We start from the raw sequence: 25,585 nt of genomic DNA, 5'->3' as shown, positions 1-25,585 counted from the left end.
AAGTTAGTGCCACAGGAAATTAAACAATTAAGGACAAAATTACACAACAGTTTTCATTTTTGCTCATAAGAAAAACTAATATATGACCATTTGTGCACGTGATGAAACAATGCCGCCAAACTCATACAAAAGCTTCTTGGTTGGTTAATTAAAACACATACAATACCAATAAGCAATGTTGCAAATATCTAACTTATCCAAATCACATATCCCCATGATCACTTACACAGAAAGATGCCTGTGTTGAAATAAGCTATTAAAAATAGTGTGTGGAATGAGGAGAGTGAGCTGGATTATGGAGGCGAGGGAACTGAGGAGAGCGATTGTAATGAAGTGTCACCCTGTAAGATGGTAAGTGGTCCTAAAGAGGGTTGTTTTCAGTGACTTCTTACAGGACTGGAGGCTAGGGCAAAGTCAGATGGCATGGGGTAGGGTTTTTCAAGAGAATAGGACATCCCTTCAAAAATCCTGTAGGTGAGAGTTGGCCGTGCGGGAACCAGCAGATGACAGGAGATCATTCTCTTTGTAAGCATCAGTGTTGTATTTTGGATTTGTGCTGCCCTACGCAGGACAAAATTTGGGCACCCCCCCAGGCAGGAGGAAACTCGGGCACCCCTTCCAGTCACAGTCGCACACACTTTGACTGACAGACACTTTCTCACTGATGCATGCACTGACATACACTAACTGAAAGATACAGTCATCGGCACACACACTGTTTAACCAACACACACTTTCACTGACAGACACACACACACACACTCACTGACAGGCACACTCTCAGATACACTGACATGACATACACACACATTTACTGTTTTGACAAGCTGACATACACACACTACTACTCAGACACACACGCACACAGATGCACACACTCATTGACAGACATACACACTCATTGACAGGCACATTCCCTCACTGATAGACAAACACATGCACTCATTGACCGTCACATACATATTCACTGGCACACACTGACAGACACACATACAAACTCATTGACAGATACACATACACTTACTCACTCACAGACACACAGACTCACAGACTTACACATACATTAACTGACAGACACACACACTTGTACACGTTTCCCCCAACATTCACAAATTACAATTTTTAAAAATGTTTATTTAAATCCACCCAGCCTCCCTGGGAGAGCTGAAGTGGGTTCCTTACCTGGGGTCCAGTGGGGCTGCTGGGCTGGCTTTTGGGTCTGCTTGTGCTGCTGGGCAGGTGTGCATGCAGGCGCACCACTTAGTGATGCCGAGAGCTGGACTGACGTCATATTCCGGCTCCCGGCTTTACTAAGCGGCATCTCTTGGGCCTCCAGGACACGAGACTTACAAGGCATCCGCTGGGGTGTTTGGGGGTGACTTTGGGGAGGAGCTTGTAATAGCATTTCCGCTACATGGACAGCCAGCCCAAGTCGCTTCATGTCATTTTCTATATTGTGTGGCTGGACTTAATTTAAAGGTATTGAGTGTGCACATTGTGTGTTCCCTTCCTCCCCATCCCTGCCTTGTTGTTTTTCTAGAAGGGTGTTATCCCACAGTTCCAGAAGAGGGCTTCCAGACCAATTCAATCCGGCTGCTCTGCCACTCCCTGAGGTCTCCTGTGTGGTCCATAGTCCTTGTCATTGTCTGTCTCGACCCTTCCTTGTAAACAAGGTGCTGGCTGTAATTTAATTAAACATGCTAGTGTGGTTGGGTGCTTTTCCAAGTCGCTACTCTTATTGGTTGCTGTGTTAAAAGGCATTTATGAAAAGCCTCTGTGAGTCTCAATAAAGCAGTACTGTTTACCAGTGTACCAAGTATCTGGCTGAGATCTACAGTGAAAATTTCTGCAGAAGCTCTCTCTCTCTGGAAGATCCTTGGCACTATATTGTGGGTAGTTTAGAAAGAAAAGGCTGGCTCGCTGTTATATGTTTCCCTTATGAAATGGGACGAATGCTGGGCTGAATAGATCTGGGTCCCAGGCATAGGATGGTGCTCCTCATTCTGCTAGAATAATAATCGTTCTCTATGTATAAATATATATAAAACATACAAAATCATTTGCACTAAACAGTGAACAGTCTCACAGAATGTAATAGTTTTTTTTTGTTTTGTTTTTTAAAAACCTCACCTAGGCAAAAAAACAATAGGGGTATAGTTACAGTATATGATCATACATTGCATGCGCCTGCCACACGGTCAATGTACCTCATCTTTGGCAGGTCCTACTCTAGCAGCCTAATGCTTGCCCTTATGAGATCAATCCACTTACTTGGGAAATCCTTCCTACTGAGATAAGTTACATCTGATGGAAAATTAAACATTTTTTTTTCCATGCTGTAAATCACAGCCAGGGAAGGTGTGACTAGAGCTGTATAAACAGAAACAAAAGTGATTTAACTCATCAATGGATCGGAATTGAGCAGTGAGAATGCTGGGGCATGATCTATACACCAAAACTGTGTCATTAAGCCAAAGTTGTTTTGATGCCTATAGTAACCTTTAAGCCTCTCTAAAGTGGTACCTTATACCATGTCAAGTATCATGTATACTATATTCAACCCTCAACTCTGACATGTTCTATAAAGTGCATTATGATGCCAAATCCTTGAATAGACTTGTGCTTGGTCAGAAGATTTGGCTCAGTGAACCATTTATTTTCTACAATAGAATATTTTTTTCGGGATGTCCAAATTTCAGCCCTTCGCAGCTTTGGCTCCGCAGAATTTCTGTACCGAAAACCCAATTCAGAAACGAAAACCAAAAAGGTAAAAATATGGTCCAATCAGCATTCTGCAAATTATATACATAATTTAATTTCCTCTGTACATTTTGCTGCAAACTGTTAGCAGCAGTATCCTGCCATTCAGTTTCAAGATCAGGTGAGAGAGAGTAACCAACCGAAATATCAAACAGGAGATGCAGTAAAATAGTCTATATGTATATATTTCTTAAACTTATCATATTGCTCAGTTCTGACTTGATGAATGAATAAAATCAACATTTAGTGGCTGGCCCCTAGATATGATTATTTGTTCCCACGAAAAATCCTTTTTTTTTTTTTTTGCGACCACGAGCAGAATTCTGAATCACGAATGCACGGCTCGTTTTGGTTCGTGATTCGCAGATCTCCAGTTCTCTTCCTATCTGGCTGCGTGTTTTCCCTTTCTCTAAAACTCTCCATTCTCTCACCTTCATTCACTATTCCTTCACCAGCACTCTCTCAATCACAATTCCACTGCGTCTGCTCCCTTGTACCGGTCTACACTCTTATCTCACGAGTGCTCCTCATTTCTACACTCAAACTTCAACATCCATTCACTTGTGTTAATCCTTTGTCTAGAAAGACATCCATTACAGTTTATACCATCTAACAGGGCTCTGTGAAGGTGAGCTTTGTGATACCCACAGCTCTCAGGATTATCTTAAAGGACAAGCAATCTCTTTTCTTTTTAAGTGTATTACATGTAATGAAACGTAATAATTTGAAAAAAATAATTATATATAACATGATACACTTTTGAAAAACATTAGATGTGAAAATTTGACTGTAACCTATTAATGCAAGTTTGTCCGATTGTCTTTCGGCTCTTCAATCTGTGATGTAAATTTGCAATATTATTATTAGTAAATTTCATGACCCATGCATACCGATCGCCAGGTGGCATCATGGGGCATCGTGAATTATTACAAGAGTTAAGCGTGACCGACTTTGACTCCATTACTGTCACGAAAGAGCTCAGATATTTTTACATTGTGTTCATATTGAGAGCACAAGTTCAATTATGAAAAAACATTTTAAATGCTATCTTTCCAACTCTGGTGTGGGCTTGTGGTCAAAGCCATTGATTAACCAATAGGCATTTAGAGAGAAGTATACAGGATCATTCACTATTCACCAAAGTTTAGCAAATTAAACCCAAATGGCCAAAGATGTCATTTAAAATACCTGAGTTCTGACGACAGCTGACTTGGAATATTTTTCCAGCTGAGCTATTTTAACTTAAATTTCGCCATTCAAATTTATTTCACTAAAATTTGTATGGTTATATGGTTATATCCTAAACTGAAAATTGTCAGTAATTTAAAGTGAATTTAAAATTTTAGACTACAATAGTGAAACTGAAAGAATAGTAAACTGAGGATTTCTCAAATTCACCAATTATGGCTTAATATTGAAATTCACTGAGTGAATTTCTCTGAGTATTAGAAAAACACACAGGTACAGAGTACAGACAGGTATGGTATGATGAGGTAGGAGGGGCTACCTGTAGCTGACTGCATCATTACTATAAATTAGAGAGGAAAGGTCAAGGATATAGAAGAGAGACAGTAAATCTAAGCCAAGAACAAACATAATGAAAATGAAACATTTATTACCAGTTATTTTTGTCATACTTCTGAGCTGTCAAACAGGTGAGACATCAGTGCTGTATATGTATATTGTGTATACAACATTTTTGTTATTTAGAATGTGTGTTTAATTTAAAGTCTCATATATTAGCACATAAATATTTTCCTGGGTGTTTTGCAGAATGGATGAACAGGGCTGGGCAAGGTATAATATTGCTAAATAAAGAAAAAAAATTATTTGGTACCTAATGGTTTTACTTGAAATGTAATTTTTTGTAAATGTTACAATTCTTTAGTAATAAAGCTAGTCCAGTTATATTAACTTTCTTTCATTGTTATTAGAGTTGACCACAGTTTATTTGGGTCTCCGAAGCATTATATAAGATATATCTCAAAATGCAAGATTTAACAATTCATATAAAATGCAAATCTGTACTTATTGCCTGTAACCTATATTATATGTCTATGGATCTATTATATTTTGTAAACAATATGTAGAACTAGATATTGTTGTGTATACATGGTATTGCAGTGTGTGATGGGGAGGCTGGCTGTGCTGTGTATACATGGTATAGCAGTGTGTGTGATGGGGAGGCTGGCTGTGCTGTGTATACATGGTATAGCAGTGTGTGATGGGGAGGCTGGCTGTGCTGTGTATACATGGTATAGCATTGTGTGTGATGGGAGGCTGGCTGTGCTGTGTATACATGGTATAGCAGTGTGTGATGGGGAGGCTTGCTGTGCTGTGTATACATGGTATAGCAGTGTGTGTGATGGGGAGGCTGGCTGTGCTGTGTATACATGGTATAGCAGTGTGTGAAGGGGAAGCTGGCTGTGCTGTGTAAACATGGTATAGCACTGTGTGTGATGGGGAGGCTGGCTGTGCTGTGTATACATGGTAAAGCAGTATGTGTGATGGGAAGGGTGGCTGTGATGTGTATACATGGTATAGCAGTGTGTGTGATGGGGAGGCTGGCTGTGCTGTGTATACATGGTATAGCAGTGTGTGTGATGGGGAGGCTGGCTGTGCTGTGTATACATGGTATAGCACTGTGTGTGATGGGGAGGCTGGCTGTGCTGTGTATACATGGTATAGCACTGTGTGTGATGGGGAGGCTGGCTGTGCTGTGTATACATGGTATTGCAGTGTGTGATGGGGAGGCTGGCTGTGCTGTGTATACATGGTATAGCAGTGTGTGAAGGGGAAGCTGGCTGTGCTGTGTAAACATGGTATAGCAGTGTGTGATGGGGAGGCTGGCTGTGCTGTGTATACATGGTATAGCACTGTGTGTGATGGGGAGGCTGGCTGTGCTGTGTATACATGGTATAGCAGTGTGTGATGGGGAGGCTGGCTGTGCTGTGTATACATGGTATAGCAGTGTGTGATGGGGAGGCTGGCTGTGCTGTGTATACATGGTACAGCACTGTGTGTGATGGGGAGGCTGGCTGTGCTGTGTATACATGGTATAGCAGTGTGTGATGGGGAGGCTGGCTGTGCTGTGTATACATGGTATTGCAGTGTGTGATGGGGAGGCTGGCTGTGCTGTGTATACATGGTATAGCAGTGTGTAATGGGGAGGCTGGCTGTGCTGTGTATACATGGAATAGCAGTGTGTGATGGGGAGGCTGGCTGTGCTGTGTATACATGGTATAGTAGTGTGTGATGAGGAGGCCGTCTGTGCTGTGTATACATGGTATACTAGTGTGTGATGGGGAGGCTGGCAGTGTTGTGTATACATAGTATAGTAGTGTGTAATGGGGAGGCTGGTTGTGCTGTGTATACATGGTATAGCAGTGTGTGCGATGGGGAGGCTGGCTGTACTATGTATACATGGTATACAGTTTGTGATGGGGAGGCTGGCTGTGCTGTGTACACATGGTATAGCACTGTGCAATGAGGAGGCTGGCTGTGTATACATGGTATAGCAGTGTGTGTGATGGGGAGGCTGGCTGTGCTGTGTATACATTGTATAGCAGTGTGTGTGATGGGGAGGCTGGCTGTGCTGTGTATACATTGTATAGCAGTGTGTGTGATGCGGAGGCTGGCTGTGCTGTGTATACATGGTGTAGCAGTGTGTGGGATGGGGAGGCTGGTTGTGCTGTGTATACATGGTATAGCAGTGTGTGATGGGGAGTCTGGCTGTGCTGTGTATACATGGTATAGCAGTGTGTGATGGGGAGGCTGGCTGTGCTGTGTATACATGGTATACAGTTTGTGATGGGGAGGCTGGCTGTGCTGTGTACACATGGTATAGCACTGTGCGATGAGGAGGCTGGCTGTGTATACATGGTATAGCAGTGTGTGTGATGGGGAGGCTGGCTGTGCTGTGTATACATGGTATAGCAGTGTGTGAGATGGGGAGGCTGGCTGTGCTGTGTATACATTGTATAGCAGTGTGTGTGATGCAGAGGCTGGCTGTGCTGTGAATACATGGTATAGCAGTTTGTGAGAAGGTGGTTGTGCTGTGTATACATGGTATACAGTGTGTGTGTGATAGGGAGGCAGTTACTCATATTGTGTTATAGTGTGGGTGTGTGAGGAGGTGTGTTACTGTTATTGTGTTATAGTGTGGGTGTGTGAGGAGGTGTGTTACTCTTATTGTGTTATAGTGTGGTTGTGTGAGGAGGTGTGTTGCTGTTATTGTGTTATAGTGTGGGTGTGTGAGGAGGTGTGTTGCTGTTATTGTGCTATAGTGTGGGTGTGTGAGGAGGTGTGTTACTGTTATTGTGTTATAGTGTGGGTGTGTGAGGAGGTGGGTGTTACTGTTATTGTGTTATAGTGTGGGTGTGTGAGGAGGTGTGTTACTCTTATTGTGTTATAGTGTGGGTGTGTGAGGGTGTGTGTGTTAGTGTTATTGTGTTATAGCGTGGGTGTGTGAGGAGGTGTGTGTTGCTCTTGTTGTGTTATAGTGTGGGTGTGTGAGGAGGTGTGTTGCTGTTATTAGGTTATAGTGTGGGTGTGTGAGGAGGTGGGTGTTACTGTTATTGTGTTATAGTGTGGGTGTGTGAGGAGGTGTGTTACTGTTATTGTGTTATAGTGTGGGTGTGTGAGGAGCTGTGTTACTGTTATTGTGTTATAGTGTGGGTGTGTGAGGAGGTGTGTGTTACTGTTATTGTGTTATAGTGTGGGTGTGTGAGGAGGTGTGTTACTCTTATTGTGTTATAGTGTGGGTGTGTGAGGAGGTGGGTGTTACTGTTATTGTGTTATAGTGTGGGTGTGTGAGGATGTGTGTGTTACTGTTATTGTGTTATAGTGTGGGTGTGTGAGGAGGTGGGTGTTACTGTTATTGTGTTATAGTGTGGGTGTGTGAGGAGGTGTGTTACTCTTATTGTGTTATAGTGTGGGTGTGTGATGAGGTGTGTTACTGTTATTGTGTTATAGTGTGGGTGTGTGAGGAGGTGTGTTACTCTTATTGTGTTATAGTGTGGGTGTGTGAGGAGGTGTGTTACTGTTATTGTGTTATAGTGTGGGTGTGTGAGGAGGTGTGTTACTCTTATTGTGTTATAGTGTGGGTGTGTGAGGAGGTGTGTGATAGTGTTATTGTGTTATAGTGTGGGTGTGTGAGGAGGTGTGTGTTAGTGTTATTGTGTTATAGTGTGGGTGTGTGAGGAGGTGTGTGTTAGTGTTATTGTGTTATAGTGTGGGTGTGTGAGGAGGTGTGTTACTGTTATTGTGTTATAGTGTGGGTGTGTGAGGAGGTGTGTTACTGTTATTGTGTTATAGTGTGGGTGTGTGAGGAGGTGTGTTACTCTTATTGTGTTATAGTGTGGGTGGGTGAGGAGGTGTGTTACTCTTATTGTGTTATAGTGTGGGTGTGTGAGGAGGTGTGTTACTGTTATTGTGTTATAGTGTGGGTGTGTGAGGAGGTGTGTAACTCTTATTGTGTTATAGTGTGGGTGTGTGAGGAGATGGGTGTTACTGTTATTGTGTTATAGTGTGGGTGTGTGAGGAGGTGTGTGTTACTGTTATTGTGTTATAGTGTGGGTGTGTGAGGAGGTGTGTTACTCTTATTGTGTTATAGTGTGGGTGTGTGAGGAGATGGGTGTTCCTGTTATTGTGTTATAGTGCGGGTGTGTGAGGAGGTGTGTGTTACTGTTATTGTGTTATAGTGTGGGTGTGTGAGGAGATGGGTGTTACTGTTATTGTGTTATAGTGTGGGTGTGTGAGGATGTGTGTTACTGTTATTGTGTTATAGTGTGGGTGTGTGAGGAGGTGCGTTACTCTTATTGTGTTATAGTGTGGGTGTGTGAGGATGTGTGTGTTACTCTTATTGTGTTATAGTGTGGGTGGGTGAGGAGGTGTGTGTTACTGTTATTGTGTTATAGTGTGGGTGTGTGAGGAGGTGTGTTACTGTTATTGTGTTATAGTGTGGGTGTGTGAGGAGGTGTGTTACTCTTATTGTGTTATAGTGTGGGTGTGTGAGGAGGTGTGTTACTCTTATTGTGTTATAGTGTGGGTGGGTGAGGAGGTGTGTTACTCTTATTGTGTTATAGTGTGGGTGTGTGAGGAGGTGTGTTACTGTTATTGTGTTATAGTGTGGGTGTGTGAGGAGGTGTGTAACTCTTATTGTGTTATAGTGTGGGTGTGTGAGGAGGTGTGTGTTACTGTTATTGTGTTATAGTGTGGGTGTGTGAGGAGATGGGTGTTACTGTTATTGTGTTATAGTGTGGGTGTGTGAGGAGGTGTGTGTTACTGTTATTGTGTTATAGTGTGGGTGTGTGAGGAGGTGTGTTACTGTTATTGTGTTATAGTGTGGGTGTGTGAGGAGGTGTGTTACTCTTATTGTGTTATAGTGTGGGTGTGTGAGGATGTGTGTGTTACTCTTATTGTGTTATAGTGTGGGTGTGTGAGGATGTGTGTTACTCTTATTGTGTTATAGTGTGGGTGTGTGAGGATGTGTGTGTTACTCTTATTGTGTTATAGTGTGGGTGTGTGAGGAGGTGTGTGTTACTCTTATTGTGTTATAGTGTGGGTGGGTGAGGAGGTGTGTTACTGTTATTGTGTTATAGTGTGGGTGTGTGAGGAGGTGTGTTACTCTTATTGTGTTATAGTGTGGGTGTGTGAGGATGTGTGTGTTACTCTTATTGTGTTATAGTGTGGGTGGGTGAGGAGGTGTGTTACTCTTATTGTGTTATAGTGTGGGTGTGTGAGGAGGTGTGTGTTACTCTTATTGTGTTATAGTGTGGGTGGGTGAGGAGGTGTGTTACTCTTATTGTGTTATAGTGTGGGTGTGTGAGGAGGTGTGTTACTGTTATTGTGTTATAGTGTGGGTGTGTGAGGAGGTGTGTTACTGTTATTGTGTTATAGTGTGGGTGTGTGAGGAGGTGTGTTACTCTTATTGTGTTATAGTGTGGGTGTGTGAGGAGGTGTGTTACTGTTATTGTGTTATAGTGTGGGTGTGTGAGGAGGTGTGTTACTCTTATTGTGTTATAGTGTGGGTGGGTGAGGAGGTGTGTTACTGTTATTGTGTTATAGTGTGGGTGTGTGAGGAGGTGTGTTACTGTTATTGTGTTATAGTGTGGGTGTGTGAGGATGTGTGTGTTACTCTTATTGTGTTATAGTGTGGGTGTGTGAGGAGGTGTGTTACTCTTATTGTGTTATAGTGTGGGTGTGTGAGGAGGTGTGTTACTCTTATTGTGTTATAGTGTGGGTGTGTGAGGAGGTGTGTTACTCTTATTGTGTTATAGTGTGGGTGTGTGAGGAGGTGTGTTACTCTTATTGTGTTATAGTGTGGGTGTGTGAGGAGGTGTGTTACTCTTATTTTGTTATAGTGTGGGTGTGTGAGGATGTGTGTGTTACTGTTATTGTGTTATAGTGTAGGTGTGTGAGGAGGCGTGTTACTCTTATTGTGTTATAGTGTGGGTGTGTGAGGAGGTGTGTGTTAGTGTTATTGTGTTATAGTGTGGGTGTGTGAGGAGGTGTGTGTTACTGTTATTGTGTTATAGTGTGGGTGTGTGAGGAGGTGTGTTACTGTTATTGTGTTATAGTGTGGGTGTGTGAGGAGGTGTGTGTTACTGTTATTGTGTTATAGTGTGGGTGTGTGAGGAGATGGGTGTTACTGTTATTGTGTTATAGTGTGGGTGTGTGAGGAGATGGGTGTTACTGTTATTGTGTTATAGTGTGGGTGTGTGAGGAGGTGTGTGTTACTGTTATTGTGTTATAGTGTGGGTGTGTGAGGAGGTGTGTTACTCTTATTGTGTTATAGTGTGGGTGTGTGAGGAGATGGGTGTTACTGTTATTGTGTTATAGTGCGGGTGTGTGAGGAGGTGTGTGTTACTGTTATTGTGTTATAGTGTGGGTGTGTGAGGAGATGGGTGTTACTGTTATTGTGTTATAGTGTGGGTGTGTGAGGATGTGTGTTACTGTTATTGTGTTATAGTGTGGGTGTGTGAGGAGGTGTGTTACTCTTATTGTGTTATAGTGTGGGTGTGTGAGGATGTGTGTGTTACTCTTATTGTGTTATAGTGTGGGTGGGTGAGGAGGTGTGTGTTACTGTTATTGTGTTATAGTGTGGGTGTGTGAGGAGGTGTGTTACTGTTATTGTGTTATAGGGTGGGTGTGTGAGGAGGTGTGTTACTCTTATTGTGTTATAGTGTGGGTGTGTGAGGAGGTGTGTTACTCTTATTGTGTTATAGTGTGGGTGGGTGAGGAGGTGTGTTACTCTTATTGTGTTATAGTGTGGGTGTGTGAGGAGGTGTGTTACTGTTATTGTGTTATAGTGTGGGTGTGTGAGGAGGTGTGTAACTCTTATTGTGTTATAGTGTGGGTGTGTGAGGAGGTGTGTGTTACTGTTATTGTGTTATAGTGTGGGTGTGTGAGGAGGTGTGTTACTCTTATTGTGTTATAGTGTGGGTGTGTGAGGAGATGAGTGTTACTGTTATTGTGTTATAGTGTGGGTGTGTGAGGAGGTGTGTGTTACTGTTATTGTGTTATAGTGTGGGTGTGTGAGGAGATGGGTGTTACTGTTATTGTGTTATAGTGTGGGTGTGTGAGGAGATGGGTGTTACTGTTATTGTGTTATAGTGTGGGTGTGTGAGGAGGTGTGTTACTGTTATTGTGTTATAGTGTGGGTGTGTGAGGAGGTGTGTTACTCTTATTGTGTTATAGTGTGGGTGTGTGAGGATGTGTGTGTTACTCTTATTGTGTTATAGTGTGGGTGTGTGAGGATGTGTGTTACTCTTATTGTGTTATAGTGTGGGTGTGTGAGGATGTGTGTGTTACTCTTATTGTGTTATAGTGTGGGTGTGTGAGGAGGTGTGTGTTACTCTTATTGTGTTATAGTGTGGGTGGGTGAGGAGGTGTGTTACTGTTATTGTGTTATAGTGTGGGTGTGTGAGGAGGTGTGTTACTCTTATTGTGTTATAGTGTGGGTGTGTGAGGATGTGTGTGTTACTCTTATTGTGTTATAGTGTGGGTGGGTGAGGAGGTGTGTTACTCTTATTGTGTTATTGTGTGGGTGTGTGAGGAGGTGTGTGTTACTCTTATTGTGTTATAGTGTGGGTGGGTGAGGAGGTGTGTTACTCTTATTGTGTTATAATGTGGGTGTGTGAGGAGGTGTGTTACTGTTATTGTGTTATAGTGTGGGTGTGTGAGGAGGTGTGTTACTGTTATTGTGTTATAGTGTGGGTGTGTGAGGAGGTGTGTTACTCTTATTGTGTTATAGTGTGGGTGTGTGAGGAGGTGTGTTACTGTTATTGTGTTATAGTGTGGGTGTGTGAGGAGGTGTGTTACTCTTATTGTGTTATAGTGTGGGTGGGTGAGGAGGTGTGTTACTGTTATTGTGTTATAGTGTGGGTGTGTGAGGAGGTGTGTTACTGTTATTGTGTTATAGTGTGGGTGTGTGAGGATGTGTGTGTTACTCTTATTGTGTTATAGTGTGGGTGTGTGAGGAGGTGTGTTACTCTTATTGTGTTATAGTGTGGGTGTGTGATGAGGTGTGTTACTCTTATTGTGTTATAGTGTGGGTGTGTGAGGAGGTGTGTTACTCTTATTGTGTTATAGTGTGGGTGTGTGAGGAGGTGTGTTACTCTTATTGTGTTATAGTGTGGGTGTGTGAGGAGGTGTGTTACTCTTATTGTGTTATAGTGTGGGTGTGTGAGGATGTGTGTGTTACTGTTATTGTGTTATAGTGTAGGTGTGTGAGGAGGCGTGTTACTCTTATTGTGTTATAGTGTGGGTGTGTGAGGAGGTGTGTGTTACTGTTATTGTGTTATAGTGTGGGTGTGTGAGGAGGTGTGTTACTCTTATTGTGTTATAGTGTGGGTGTGTGAGGAGGTGTGCTACTCTTATTGTGTTATAGTGTGGGTGTGTGAGGAGGTGTGTTACTCTTATTGTGTTATAGTGTGGGTGGGTGAGGAGGTGTGTAACTCTTATTGTGTTATAGTGTGGGTGGGTGAGGAGGTGTGTAACTCTTATTGTGTTATAGTGGGGGTGTGTGAGGAGGTGTGTTACTGTTATTGTGTTATAGTGTGGGTGTGTGAGAAGGTGTGTGTTACTGTTATTGTGTTATAGTGTGGGTGTGTGAGGAGGTGTGTTACTCTTATTGTGTTATAGTGTGGGTGGGTGAGGAGGTGTGTTACTCTTATTGTGTTATAGTGTGGGTGGGTGAGGAGGTGTGTTACTCTTATTGTGTTATAGTGTGGGTGTGTGAGGAGGTGTGTTACTCTTATTGTGTTATAGTGTGGGTGTGTGAGGAGGTGTGTTACTCTTATTGTGTTATAGTGTGGGTGTGTGAGGAGGTGTGTTACTGTTATAGTGTGGGTGTGTGAGGAGGTGTGCTACTCTTTTTGTGTTATAGTGTGGGTGTGTGAGGAGGTGTGTTACAGTTATTGTGTTATATTGTGGGTGTGTGAGGAGGCGTGTTACTCTTATTGTGTTATAGTGTGGGTGTGTGAGGAGGTGTGTTACTCTTATTGTGTTATAGTGTGGGTGTGTGAGGAGGTGTGTTACTCTTATTGTGTTATAGTGTGGGTGGGTGAGGAGGTGTGTTACTGTAATTGTGTTATAGTGTGGGTGTGTATGGAAATTACTCATATAAATTTTTTTTCCAGGCTATGCTCTGCAGTGTTACACGTGTGACGTAGGACTATGCGATACAAATTCTACAATTGTGACATGCCAGTCAGGAGCTGTCTGCGGAAAACTGACTTCAAGTGGATGTAAATATCTCTATCTCCCTATCTTTGTCTATTTTAACCCCTTAAGGACCGGACTGTTTTTGGGATGTTGTACATTTGCGACCAGGCCTCTTTTTACACTTTTGTGGTGTTTGTGTTTAGCTGTAATTTTCTGCTCTCTTATTTACTGTTCCCATACAAATTATATATTGTTTTCTTTCAGGACAAAAAGGGATTTCTTTACATACCATTATTTATATAATCTCATGTAATTTAATTTAAATTTAAAATATGATGAAAAATTGGAGAAAAAAAAATCACTTTTACTTGAGAAATATTTTACTCATCTACAAAAGCGAATGAAAAAAACTAAAATCATGCGTTTTTGCTTTTTTTGCAAGTTATAGGGCTATAAGTACAAGTAGGATAAGACATACATTTTTAAAATTTATCAATAGTGACATTGTAACACTATTATCTGTCATAAATCTCTGAATAACACCCCACATGTACCTTATATACTCGAGTATAAGCCGAGTTTTTCAGCACATTTTTTGTGCTGAAAAACCCCAACTCGGCTTATACTCGAGTCAATAGTCTGTATTATGGCAATTCGCATTGCCATAATACAGACAGGGGCTGTGGGGGCTGTCAGAGAGTTTACTTACCTCTCCTGCAGCTCCTGTCAGCTCTCTCCACGCCGTCCGTTCAGCACCTCGGTCAGCTCCCAGTGTAACTCTCGCGAGAGCCGCGGCTCTCGCGAGACTTACAATGTGAGCTGATAGAGGTGCTGACCGAACCGGCGCAGAGGAGGAGAGAGCTGACAGGAGCTGCAGGAGAGGTAAGTAAACTCTCTGACAGCCCCCTCCTCCCCCCCACTGAGCTACCAATGCCACTAGACCACCAGGGAAGGAGCCCCCCTCCCTGCTATGTATAAAGCAGGGAGGGGGGACGAAAAAAAATAATATAATAAATATTACAAATAAAATAAATATTAAAATAATAAAAAAATAATAATTAAATAAAATTAAATAATACAAATTAATCATAAAAAAATATTAAAATAATAAAAAAAAAAATTGCCCACTCCCCACCAAGGCTCTGCAAAACACACACACACACACACTGCATTCATACTCATACACACATACATACACACACTGCAGAAAAACACACACACACTGCACACATACACACACTGCACTCATACATACACACACACACACACACTGCACTCATACACACACTGCATTCATACACACTGCATTCATACACACACTGCACTCATACACACACGCTGCATTCATACACTCTCGCTGCACTCACACACACGCTGCACTCATACACACACGCTGCACTCATACACACACGCTGCATTCATACACACACTGTAAATAAATATTCAATTAATATAATTTTTTTAGGATCTAATTTTATTTAGAAATTTACCATTAGCTGCTGCATTTCCCACCCTAGTCTTATACTCGAGTCAATAAGTTTTCCCAGTTTTTTGGGGTAAAATTAGGGGCCTCGGCTTATATTCGGGTCGGCTTATACTCGAGTATATACGGTATATATATTTTTTTAAAGTATATAATATTGAAGGGTATTCAATATATTGACATATTGAAGAGTATTCAATATGGGGTATGTCTAGTCTTTTTTAGTAGCCACTTAGTCACAAACACTGGCCAAAGTTAGCGATCATATTTGTGTGTGAAAAAAGTAAAAAACTAAATTGAACGCTACTTTTGGCCAGTGTTTGTGACTAAGTGGCTACTAAGAAAGACTGTACATACCCCATTTTCAATACCATGGGTTGTCTTCTTTTGCAAATGGTATGCCATCATGGGGGTAATTCTCATTGGTGAGCTACCATACGCTCTCAAAGGCAACGTAACCAACCTGGCCATTTTCAATGTAAAAATATTTGACCCTGTAACTTTTAAAAACGCTATAAAACCTGTACATGGGGGTTACTGTTATACTCGGGAGACTTTGCTGAGCACAAATATTAGTGTTTCAAAACAGGAAAACGTATCACAACAATTATATCAGTAAAAGTGCTGTTTGTGTGTGAAAAATGCAAACAAGTCACTTTCACTGACAATATTATCGCTGTGATATATTTTACTGTTTTGAATCGCTAATATTTGTGTTCAGCGTAGTCTCCTGAGTAAAACACTACCCTCCATGTACAGGTTTTAGGGTGTCATAAAAAGTTATAGGGTAAAATACAGTGCTAGCTAATTCAATTCTCTGGACTATCGACCTGGGTTGTCCGGCAGGTCCCTCAAATTGCAATCAATAAAATTACTTAATTATGTAAAAATATTACATAAATACGCACATAGAATTTAAATATATATGCATATTTATATATGTGAAGTCTACGTGTATATTTATATAATTATTTATGTAATTCTGTATATGGATATATGTATATTTCTGATTATTTTTATTTATTTATATATGCATAGATATATACAATTTCATTCTAAGTGTATTTTGATATAAATATATATATAGAAGGCATGGCCTGTAATTGTGGGAGGTACATTATTCCCTATTTAAACTCAGTAAGCCCCTGCTTACCTGTCGTCGCTGTTCCCGGAAGTGCATCGGTTTACTTCCGGTTCACAGGACCCTATCATTATTTTCAATCCTATCACTGCCTACTGAGTTTGTGAGTATACGTACGTTCCCTATACTTGTCTTCAATCACACCTTCGGTAGTCGTTCGTTTATTTATTACTGCAATTCATGTGGTCTGGCTCTCGTTTAACTGTCAGTAGCATTCGTGTAAATTAAGAAGTTCATTTGCATAAATATCTATACCGACATAGTCTTCGTTCGTTATTTCGTGTAAATCTACATTTATTCCACTTATACTTGCGTTTCACTATGTATACAGTAGTAGTTAAGTTTGTTTTATCAGCAGGATATTGATTTCAAACAAATAAGATGCTGTAATATAATACACGGACACATGCTATCCATACTCTTCCGTTTACCTTACACATGACGCTACAATTCGTGCGATCAGGCATTTTGGGTTAAACATTCATCTACTCATGGTAATATCATGTGTCCGTTCGCATTAAATAGTTTACTTTAACCTTTCGTTTACATACAATAGCCGAGCATGAAACACTTCATACATCTTTCGTTTGTTTCATGCAAAACTCCGTTTTGAAGCTCCGTTCGTGCAAACTTTTGTTTCATGTGGTATAAACTGTCATTATTGCAATGCTGGCATTTCACTCACACATTGCAATAGAAGTGAAAACTCTGTTTAAATTAAGATTACGTTTCAGTCATTTTTCATTCATACTACGACTGTTCCATTCATTTAGGCTTATGTCAGTTATATGCCGGGTAGCCAGGCTGGTTTGGCTTATGTCACCACCTTGTGATTTTACAAGGTTTGTCGGTAAAATTATTTTAATACATGACAAACTGGCTTATTATATATATATATATATGTTTCTTTGCTCTGTACCTGCATTTGGGGTATATTAGTTGTCGGATATTAACTACTGGCAAACCACTGTTATGGCAGCAGGGGTTAATTCCGGTCAAACTACGCTTATAAAAAAACAAAACAAAACAAAAAATTCCCATTAGGTCAGCTAAAGGTGATCACTAAAGGATTTTTCCTCATAGCTTATCGTGTACTTTCTTTGCTTATTAATATATTATACAAGTTATTAATATACTCAGCCCAGTCTTGTGCATTGCTTATTACTAACTACACTATTCAGTATTATTTAGATGACATTATATTCATTTATATGTTGTTTCTCCCCTCTGTTAAGATAATACTATTTCTGACACTGCGTACAAACGGGCCTTATTGGTTAAACGCAACTACAGCATTATAAGAGTTCTGGTTATCACCCTGCCAAATCTTCTTAATCATTTTCTACGTATACGCAGGGCCGCCACCAGAAATTTTGGGGCCCCTAACTCAGCTCAGGGTCTAGGCCCCCTAGGGCCCCCTCCAAATACCGCCCACAGGAATACACACACAGACACAAACACACACACTGATACAAAAGGACACAGATACATACTAACAGACACTCATACTGAAACAGATATACACGCATACAGGCATACATACTGACACACACATACTGAGACATGCACACATATACAGACACACAGGCATACATAGTGACAGACAGACAGACACATACTAACATACATACAGACACACATGCATGAGGACATAAAGACACATACAAACAGACACAGAGTATAAGCCAACCCGAATATAAGCAGAGGCCCCTAATTTTACCCCAAAAGACTGGGAAAACGTATTGACTCGAGTATAAGACTAGGGTGGGAAATGCAGCAGCTACTGGTAAATTTCTAAATAAAATTAGATCCTAAAAAAATTATATTAATTGAATATTTTTTACAGTGTGTGTATGAGTGCAGTGTGTGTGTATGAGTGCAGTGTGTGTATGAGTGCAGTGTGTATGAATGCAGTGTGTGTGATGTAGTGTGTGTGTGTGTTTTGCAGAGCCTAGGTGGGGGGTGGGCATTTTTATTATTTTTTTTATTATTATTATTTTAATAATTTATTTTTGGTTAAATAATTTTTTATTTATTTATTATATATTTTTTTCATTATTATTATTATTTATATTTGTATAAATGTTTTCGTCCCCCCTCCCTGCTTGATACATGGCAGGGAGGGGGGCTCTCCTTCCCTGGTGGTCCAGTGGCATTGGCAGTTCAGTGGGGGCGGAGGGGGGCTGGCTGAGAGTTTACTTACCTCTCCTGCAGCTCCTGTCAGCTCCCTCCTCCTCTGCGCCGATCCGTGCAGCTCCTCTGTCAGCTTACACTGTAAGTCTCGTGAGAGCCGCACTACGACCCCGCGGCAAGGGACGGCGCCACCTGTAAGGCGACCTAGGCGGCCGAATCCCTGTGCCCGGTGTCGCTCCTCATGCTGTGCCGCCTGAGCGCTTTAACAAGCCTCAGGCGGCGCAGCACTGCTGCATGGAGGGCGGCCGGGTTTGAGTGACCGGCAGGAGGGAAGCGCAGAGCGCTCCCTCCTGCCGGTCTCTCCATGTAGCATGGCCGGGCGGCGCGGAACGCGGGACAGGAACCTCTGTTTCCTGTACCCGGCCGCCGGCGGAATGACAGGAAGTGCTCACTGAGTGAACTGTATTAACTCAATTATCTCCAGACCCAAAACATACTTTTTAGCAGTACCCAGAAAGTACCTTCAATACCCATAAAAAACCCACAAAAGCTAAATCTCCTGATAGTCCGATCTGGGGGACGAACATATCCAAAATCAGTTCAGGGGTTTGAAATTTCCATGGAGGTCACATTTTGACCAACTGCACAAGAGGCTTGTGGTGAACAGAACCTCACAATGAGCTTTTGGAGGAGCCTGCTTGCCAACCTCCTGCCCCAGGACTATGACCCCTGTGATAAATCTTGGTTAAAGGCACTGTTCGTGCCTTTTGTACTTATATGGGGCTTACCGAACGGATTATATTTATTCTGTTCGGTTACCGAACAGTTGGACCACCGAGAACAGGAGAGTGCAGCCCATTAACCTTCCTGACTTATGTTTAACTGCAACCTGGGTGGCCTTCGTTCGTATGTGCGAACATGTGGCGGAAATCATCTTTAGTCGCAAACACATACAGCGGTGTTTGTTTGTCGAATGCATGGAACTCTAATAGGACACTCGACGGCACAAACACCGCTGTGACTTCCATATCTTCATACATTCGTCTGGATTCGTATGAGAAGAGCTGGGTTTGATAGGAATAAGCTCCCGAACCAGAAACATAGACTAAGTGCCCATACGAACTCCAACGTTCGGTATTTTGACTGTTTTATGTATTCCAGAAATAGGCAGACCGCACAGCCTGATTGTCTGGAACTGTTTTGGGCATGGATCCATGTGTACGGTCGGTCAAATAAATGACTTCCAGGAAATTCCTGAACCCCTGAACTGATCTGGGTGATTTTTGGTTTTGTTGGTCATCCAGATCAGGGCTATCAGGGGGTGTAACTTTTGTGGGGGTTTTGTATGTTTTAAAGGTATTTTTTTTTTATGTGTGTTTTTCTGTCTGGAGATAATTGAGTTAGTACAGTCCATAACTCAATTATCTCCCAGGTATAGAGGAGGGATTTTCTGATTATGTATGGGAGTGTCCTAGATCTGAGAGCCAATGTGGTTGTGTAATTTTTTATACTGTGGTTTACTGTCAGGTCCAGGGGGGGGGGGGGGGGGAGTGCCCCTTGCATGGGGACTTGCATATAAGGCCAGTTGTGGCTCTCATTAAGGAGATTCTGCTTACCCTCAACACAGAGCCTTTTCTCATGTGTTGGGAAACTACTCTATCTACCCTGGGGATTGCTGAATCACTATACTCCTCTGGGATTATAATCACTTGCTCTTTTAAGAGCATATTGCTACACTCTCTTGGAGTAGAGGTCTACCCACTGGAAGCTGGATCCTGGTCTTGGGTCCAGGGTGGGTGGAGGACAGCGAGACCCCAACCAAGCTGTAACACTGGAAGTGGGGACTACAGTGCTGATGGTGTCTGGTGGACTGCTGGTAGTACTCGGTGAGCACTAGGAGCAGTGATTGGTGGAGGCACCCGGTTGGGGTGCCAGGCAGTCCGCCACATGGCTTCTGCCCAGGAAATCAGTCTGTGCGTTTGATCTCTTTTGGGAATACACAATACAGTCAAAATACCGAACGTAGGGGTTTGTGGTTCTGTTCAGTCTATGTTTCTTGTTTGGGAGCTTGTTCCCTCTCTTCCCATACGAATCCACCTGAACATAGGTAGATATGGAAGTCCCAGCTGTGTTCGCGCCGGCGAGTGTCCGATTATAGTTCCATGCACTCGATGACCAAACACCGCTGTATGTGTTCGCGGCTAAAGATGGCTGCCGCCATGTGTTCGTATACCAAAAGAGGACCACCCATCTGACTACGTATAACGCTTGCGGTTTTAGAAGTGTTAAGGAGGTTATAGAGGTTAATAAGTGGCACATTCTACATACAGGTGGTCTGGTCGTTCGGTAGGATAATTAATTAACAGTAAAACGAATGAAAAGGCAATGTCCCGAACTCGTAGGGTAATGAAATAAAGTTTTTTTTTTAATCCAGGGACATGGTGGTTCGTCACACCTGCATATATGGTGCAATCGCAGAATCTAGTCTTTGTTCACCCTATTTCCCCCCTACAGTCTTTTATCATCTTTCTGAAACAACCTCCACACTTCCCCTCTGTGACCGTCATTGGGGTAATTACTCAAATTCCCTACATTATCAGCAGCTCTTTCTCTGCATCACCAGCAAGGGCTGTCATGTAAGGGATGTGCTCACATAAATGCCTTAGTGACTTGGACTGTACACTAGGCTGGGAACCGTATACTCCATGGGCCGATTTTAATATAGGGCTCACGAGATGGCTCTACGATTATTGTTATTATTTTTTTTCTTTCTGATACTTGCTGATGAATAATGCCAATTGCTGACAGACTGAGATATGTTGATCTGCACAAATAGGAACACATTTGATTGGCTGCAGTAATATAAAGGGGCCAATCTATCGCCTGCTCCGTGGGGGATAGAGAGAACCCCTACTGGCTCAAGGGGAGAAGCACAATTTTTCTTCCCAGAATTTGCTGCATATGTGTCTTTCCTTATTACTCTCAACAGATGCACAGCATTGGGGGAGAGATATTATCAACTCATCGAGGGGTGGGGTTTAACACAGGGGAAATGCCAATGCACATCTTGCAATCACTGTAAACATACATCTTTGCTAAACATTTAATGTTCATTGTTTGTGTTTCTTATTTATATTTTCCAGATAGTGCAAAGGTGTGCGCTCCAACATCTATATGTGATACTACGGTTTCCGGTATACGTACGTACTGCTGCTCCACCGACCTCTGTAACTCGGCTGTATCTGCCAAGGTGTCTTTTGTCACCGTTATTGCCGCCCTTGTGGCCCTGCGGATGACCAAGCAATAACGCTCATGAAGAATATCTCCACCAGCTTAATGAAGGAACATCTGAGACCGGAGAAAGTCCATTTTTAAACCATGTTCTCCTAATCATTTGTATAGTCTACCTCTTGCTACCTTCCTTCCCCTATAGAGCACATACCTGTTGTTACACAATGACTGTCCACCCCCACTTTCTGTTTTTTATACACACACGTACAGACAAGGGATGACTTTGGTCTTGGTGGGAAATGAAAATAAATGGGCTTTTTGCACAAGAAACACACAGATCTCTATGTAACTGGTCCTTTTACATTGCTCAATGTGAGAAAGGGAATGACCGGCGTAAGCTACTGTACACATGAGTTATGACATCATATATTCTCATATATTCAGGCGCCCATACATCGCTACCCTCGTATTGCACATAACTCATTCCTACCAATGGAAAGGATGGGCTTGAACTTAGCTGTATCTGCCAGAATGTATTTTGTCACTGTTATTGCGGCCGTTGTATTCCCACATGTGACTTAGCAGAGAAGCTCAAAAAGCACCTTACCCAGCTTAATGATGGGTCTGGGAACTGAGAAAGGATATACCTTATGAAACTTAAACATTTGCCATTCATACAATCCAACTTTCCCAAATACAGCAGGTGCCTATTCTCCCCCGTAGACCAACTACCACCTCTTACAGATTCTTATACATACCTTTATACTCATCAGAATATTCTTTATATGATTATTCAAGATAATTCATCTATGACCTTTTTTAGTGTCTGAATCCAAATAAAAATGTATAACAAATAAAACAGTTTAAATGCCAATGGCTCCCAATTTGTTAAATACATATTTTTTTTTATACAAGGGAACATTAATTGATGGCGGGGGGAGGAGGGGAGGGGGCGGGGGAGGTAACCCTTAAGGCTAAACCAAAAAATTGAAAATGAATCAGTGTATCCCAAAATAGGGAATTAGTCAATTAATTGCTGATTAGCACACTTATTGGGATTTTCCTAAACTACTTACCAGATATTTCCATATAAGGAGAAATAATCTAGTTAAAATCAAACAAAAAACCAAAAAGCTTTAATGGTAATCGTATAAATATTGTTAAATAATAATAAATCCCCCTAATCGAGGTTGGATTTATGCCTAAGTGGTGATGGTGAATTAGATATGCCTGAAGATGCTCTAAGCAGCAACTGTTCAAGAAATCATTGAGTGTGGGTAATTCACTGCTTGGTAGAACGACATTTACATAACACATAAATATGAACATACATAGCCCCCCAATGTTTTCTCATGGGAATTGAATTGGCATTGACTGAAATTTATCCAGTTGTCATCCAAAGTGAAGAGTACACTCTTATTACTTAAGAACAATAAACAAGATAACATTTTTTTTACTGCTGTACAATAGCAAAAATGCACAATTTCAGGCCAAATGACCAAACTTTTCTTAATATATCAATAGTAAAAAATGTCACAGCCATAATAAAAAGAAAGACAAAAGATGGAAAAGTATATCAGCCTAAAGATTAGGGTAGGAAAAGTCTTGTCTGCCAAGGTGTCTTCAAATGCATATTGTATAAAGGAGTGTATCAGCCGAGTGTATAAGGGGTTTATTAAAGAATCTCCAATCTATGAGCAGCTATGATAAGCCTAAACCAAAATAAGAAAAAGTGTAGCAATTTATAACACACCTTGTATATTGTATAGCTACATCTTAGCAAACTTGGTCAGATGTAACAATGTGTATGTACCAGGGCTCAGAGAGCTTAAAAGGGATACTCTAGTGCCAGGAATACAAAGCTGCATTCCTGGCGCTATTGTTTTCCGCTGCTTTCCTCTTCCCTGCCCCCCCCCCCTCCCCCCCAGGTAAATAAAGGGTAAAAAAACAACTTATTTTTGCTTAGCTGACCCAGCACTGATGACCCGTCTAACATCCCGCAACGAGCCACTGTTGGCAGACTTAGAGCTGCAATTTAAACAATGCAAGAGGGACACAGCACCCAGACCACTTCAATTATCTAAAGTGGTCTGGGTTCCTATAGTGTCCCTTTAACTACTAAATACTGCAAATATAGTCATAAATAGAGACTGTGCCTTTGGGGGCACTACTTATAACCCCCTCCCACTCTGTTGCTAACAGTCAATATGAGATACAAAAAAAGGATAAAAGTAAAAATGAGAACAAAATATAAAGAGATTTAAAAGTTTTTTAATTTCTTGCAGTACACCTGACAGAAATAATTTTGATATTTGTAGAATGGCCACCATTTATCCCTTCCAGTGACATTTTACCCTGTGACTTTTATAAAAGGTATAATGAACTTGCTCAGTTCCCCCACAAAGCTTAAGGTGCGATAGTCACGTTTGGACTTCTTTTGCTGTGTATACTCTCATTGTTCGGAATATGTGTAACAGGAAGCACAATTATTCACCTCTGTATCATTAAGATTATTTTTTGGTTATGACTCTTAGAAGAACATTTTCTCCTAATTGTCGAATATCATATAGAAAGGTCAGAGGTCTGTTAAGCAAAAACAGCCAAAATGTGCAGTACGTTTGGGAAATGTACACAAAGATGTCCTTTGAGCATAAGGTTTCACACCTGGCCACAAAGAGATGGTAGATTAGCAGGAAGTGACTTTATCTATAACCATTTTCTTGCTATGGGAACAGATCAGCCATAGCACATTTCCTGTAGCAGGGCATCCAAATTAACCCTTCCGGTGCTGTAACCATCATTTCTGCCTCTACTAGGCAATAATTTCATGTACACACTACACACATCCCATTTGTTAACTAATATTTCAACAGCAAAAAAAAAAAAAAGAATAAAAAAAAAAGCTCCATAATCCTCCCATCAGTCCTGGAGGCATAATGCACTTACCACCCCAATACACATGCACCAATCTGGCTTTCCTATGCTTCTGAATGAGCCAAAGTGCAGTCCACTGAGAAGGAGGTAAAGCCAATGGGTGTTAGTTTAGCACACCTGCAGTTTCCGTTAACTTTGCAGAGCTAAAGGAAGGTAGGGACCCCCTCCCCATCCCCTGGCTGTCTGATTGTCCACAATTATGAAACTGCTAATTTCTATTGAAATAGGCAGGCTCCAGACACAGAGCACTGCAGCTTGTTTAAGTGCTTTGTATGTGTGGCTGCTTCTTTAATTTATGAAAGAGCTCTGTCCGCATTTATAATACAAGTGCCTTTATCTAACTGTTGGTTAAAGTGTCTTTTAGATCTGAACACTATGAAATATCACTTTTATCATCACTGTAACAGCTCACCAGCCAATAACAAATCAAACTGCTTAAAGGGAAACTATGGTGCCAGGAAAACAAACTGTAGATTATGCTAGCTTTAGTGTACCTATAATCTTAATTTCATCATTTCCTCTTTCAAGCTGCGACAAAAAAAGAATAAAAGGCAGAAAACATAATGGGGAAGAAACGAAAGTCCTAGATACGACGAATACAACGATGTCCACCATCCGAAAAGAACTGCCGAACCAGATAGCATTGATGGACTGTAAACTGAAACGAGAGAAAAACAGAATCGAACAGGTTGATTATCCAATGAAATGTACTCTGAATAAACATGTAGGTATCCAATGTAGTAACCAAAATTTCTTTAATATGTAGATATCCCAACCTTACTCATGAAAAAAACAGACATAAGAACAGACAGCCCTCTATAACGAAAATCGGTAGCACGGTCGTTACATCCAATTGGATGCAAGAGGGACGCCCCTCTATGCAGTCATCGTTGTCCTGCACAGGTACAAGCCTGTGAGATGAACAAAAGGACGGCACCATATAGCGTTGAGTGTATGAGAGAGCCGCGCTCTCTAATAATGTTCCATGTCAGCGTCAGGCTGATAGCCTGAGCGGGCCGCACCCGTTAACCAAACAGTAGAGTCTACATCCGTGACCTGTTCTCTCTACGTGAATGTGACCTCAAAATATGTCCTCTGTATCCAGCTCAGCATTGGGCTGAAGTTGAGGGAGTGCCACGCCCTTTAATAACAAATCAGTGTCCGGTTCCATATATGAGAGGGGTACGCTCTCTGTTTGTGAAAATAAAATGTAATTCTCGGATCGAGGTGATGGA

At 41.6% G+C, this 25,585-nt stretch overlaps 2 protein-coding genes across 2 annotated transcripts in view; one reads left to right on the top strand and one right to left on the bottom strand.

The window, feature by feature from the left end:
• LOC134572450 (sperm acrosome membrane-associated protein 4-like) overlaps nucleotides 1-25,585 on the bottom strand; it is a 715,452-nt gene that overhangs the window by 204,053 nt on the left and 485,814 nt on the right. The window lies entirely within an intron of this gene.
• LOC134573487 (long neurotoxin homolog TA-bm16-like) lies at nucleotides 4,306-22,201 on the top strand. The gene is made up of 3 exons (XM_063433255.1): nucleotides 4,306-4,415; nucleotides 13,404-13,511; nucleotides 21,329-22,201. The coding sequence occupies exons 1-3, from the start codon at nucleotides 4,358-4,360 to the stop codon at nucleotides 21,490-21,492; spliced, it is 330 nt and encodes a 109-aa protein (XP_063289325.1). The 5' UTR covers nucleotides 4,306-4,357; the 3' UTR covers nucleotides 21,493-22,201.

This window comes from Pelobates fuscus, chromosome 9, assembly GCF_036172605.1.
Source record: "Pelobates fuscus isolate aPelFus1 chromosome 9, aPelFus1.pri, whole genome shotgun sequence".
NCBI classification, from domain to species: domain Eukaryota; kingdom Metazoa; phylum Chordata; class Amphibia; order Anura; family Pelobatidae; genus Pelobates; species Pelobates fuscus.
The sequence above is the reverse complement of the archived record's forward strand: the minus strand, read 5'-3'. Positions and strand labels throughout refer to the sequence as shown.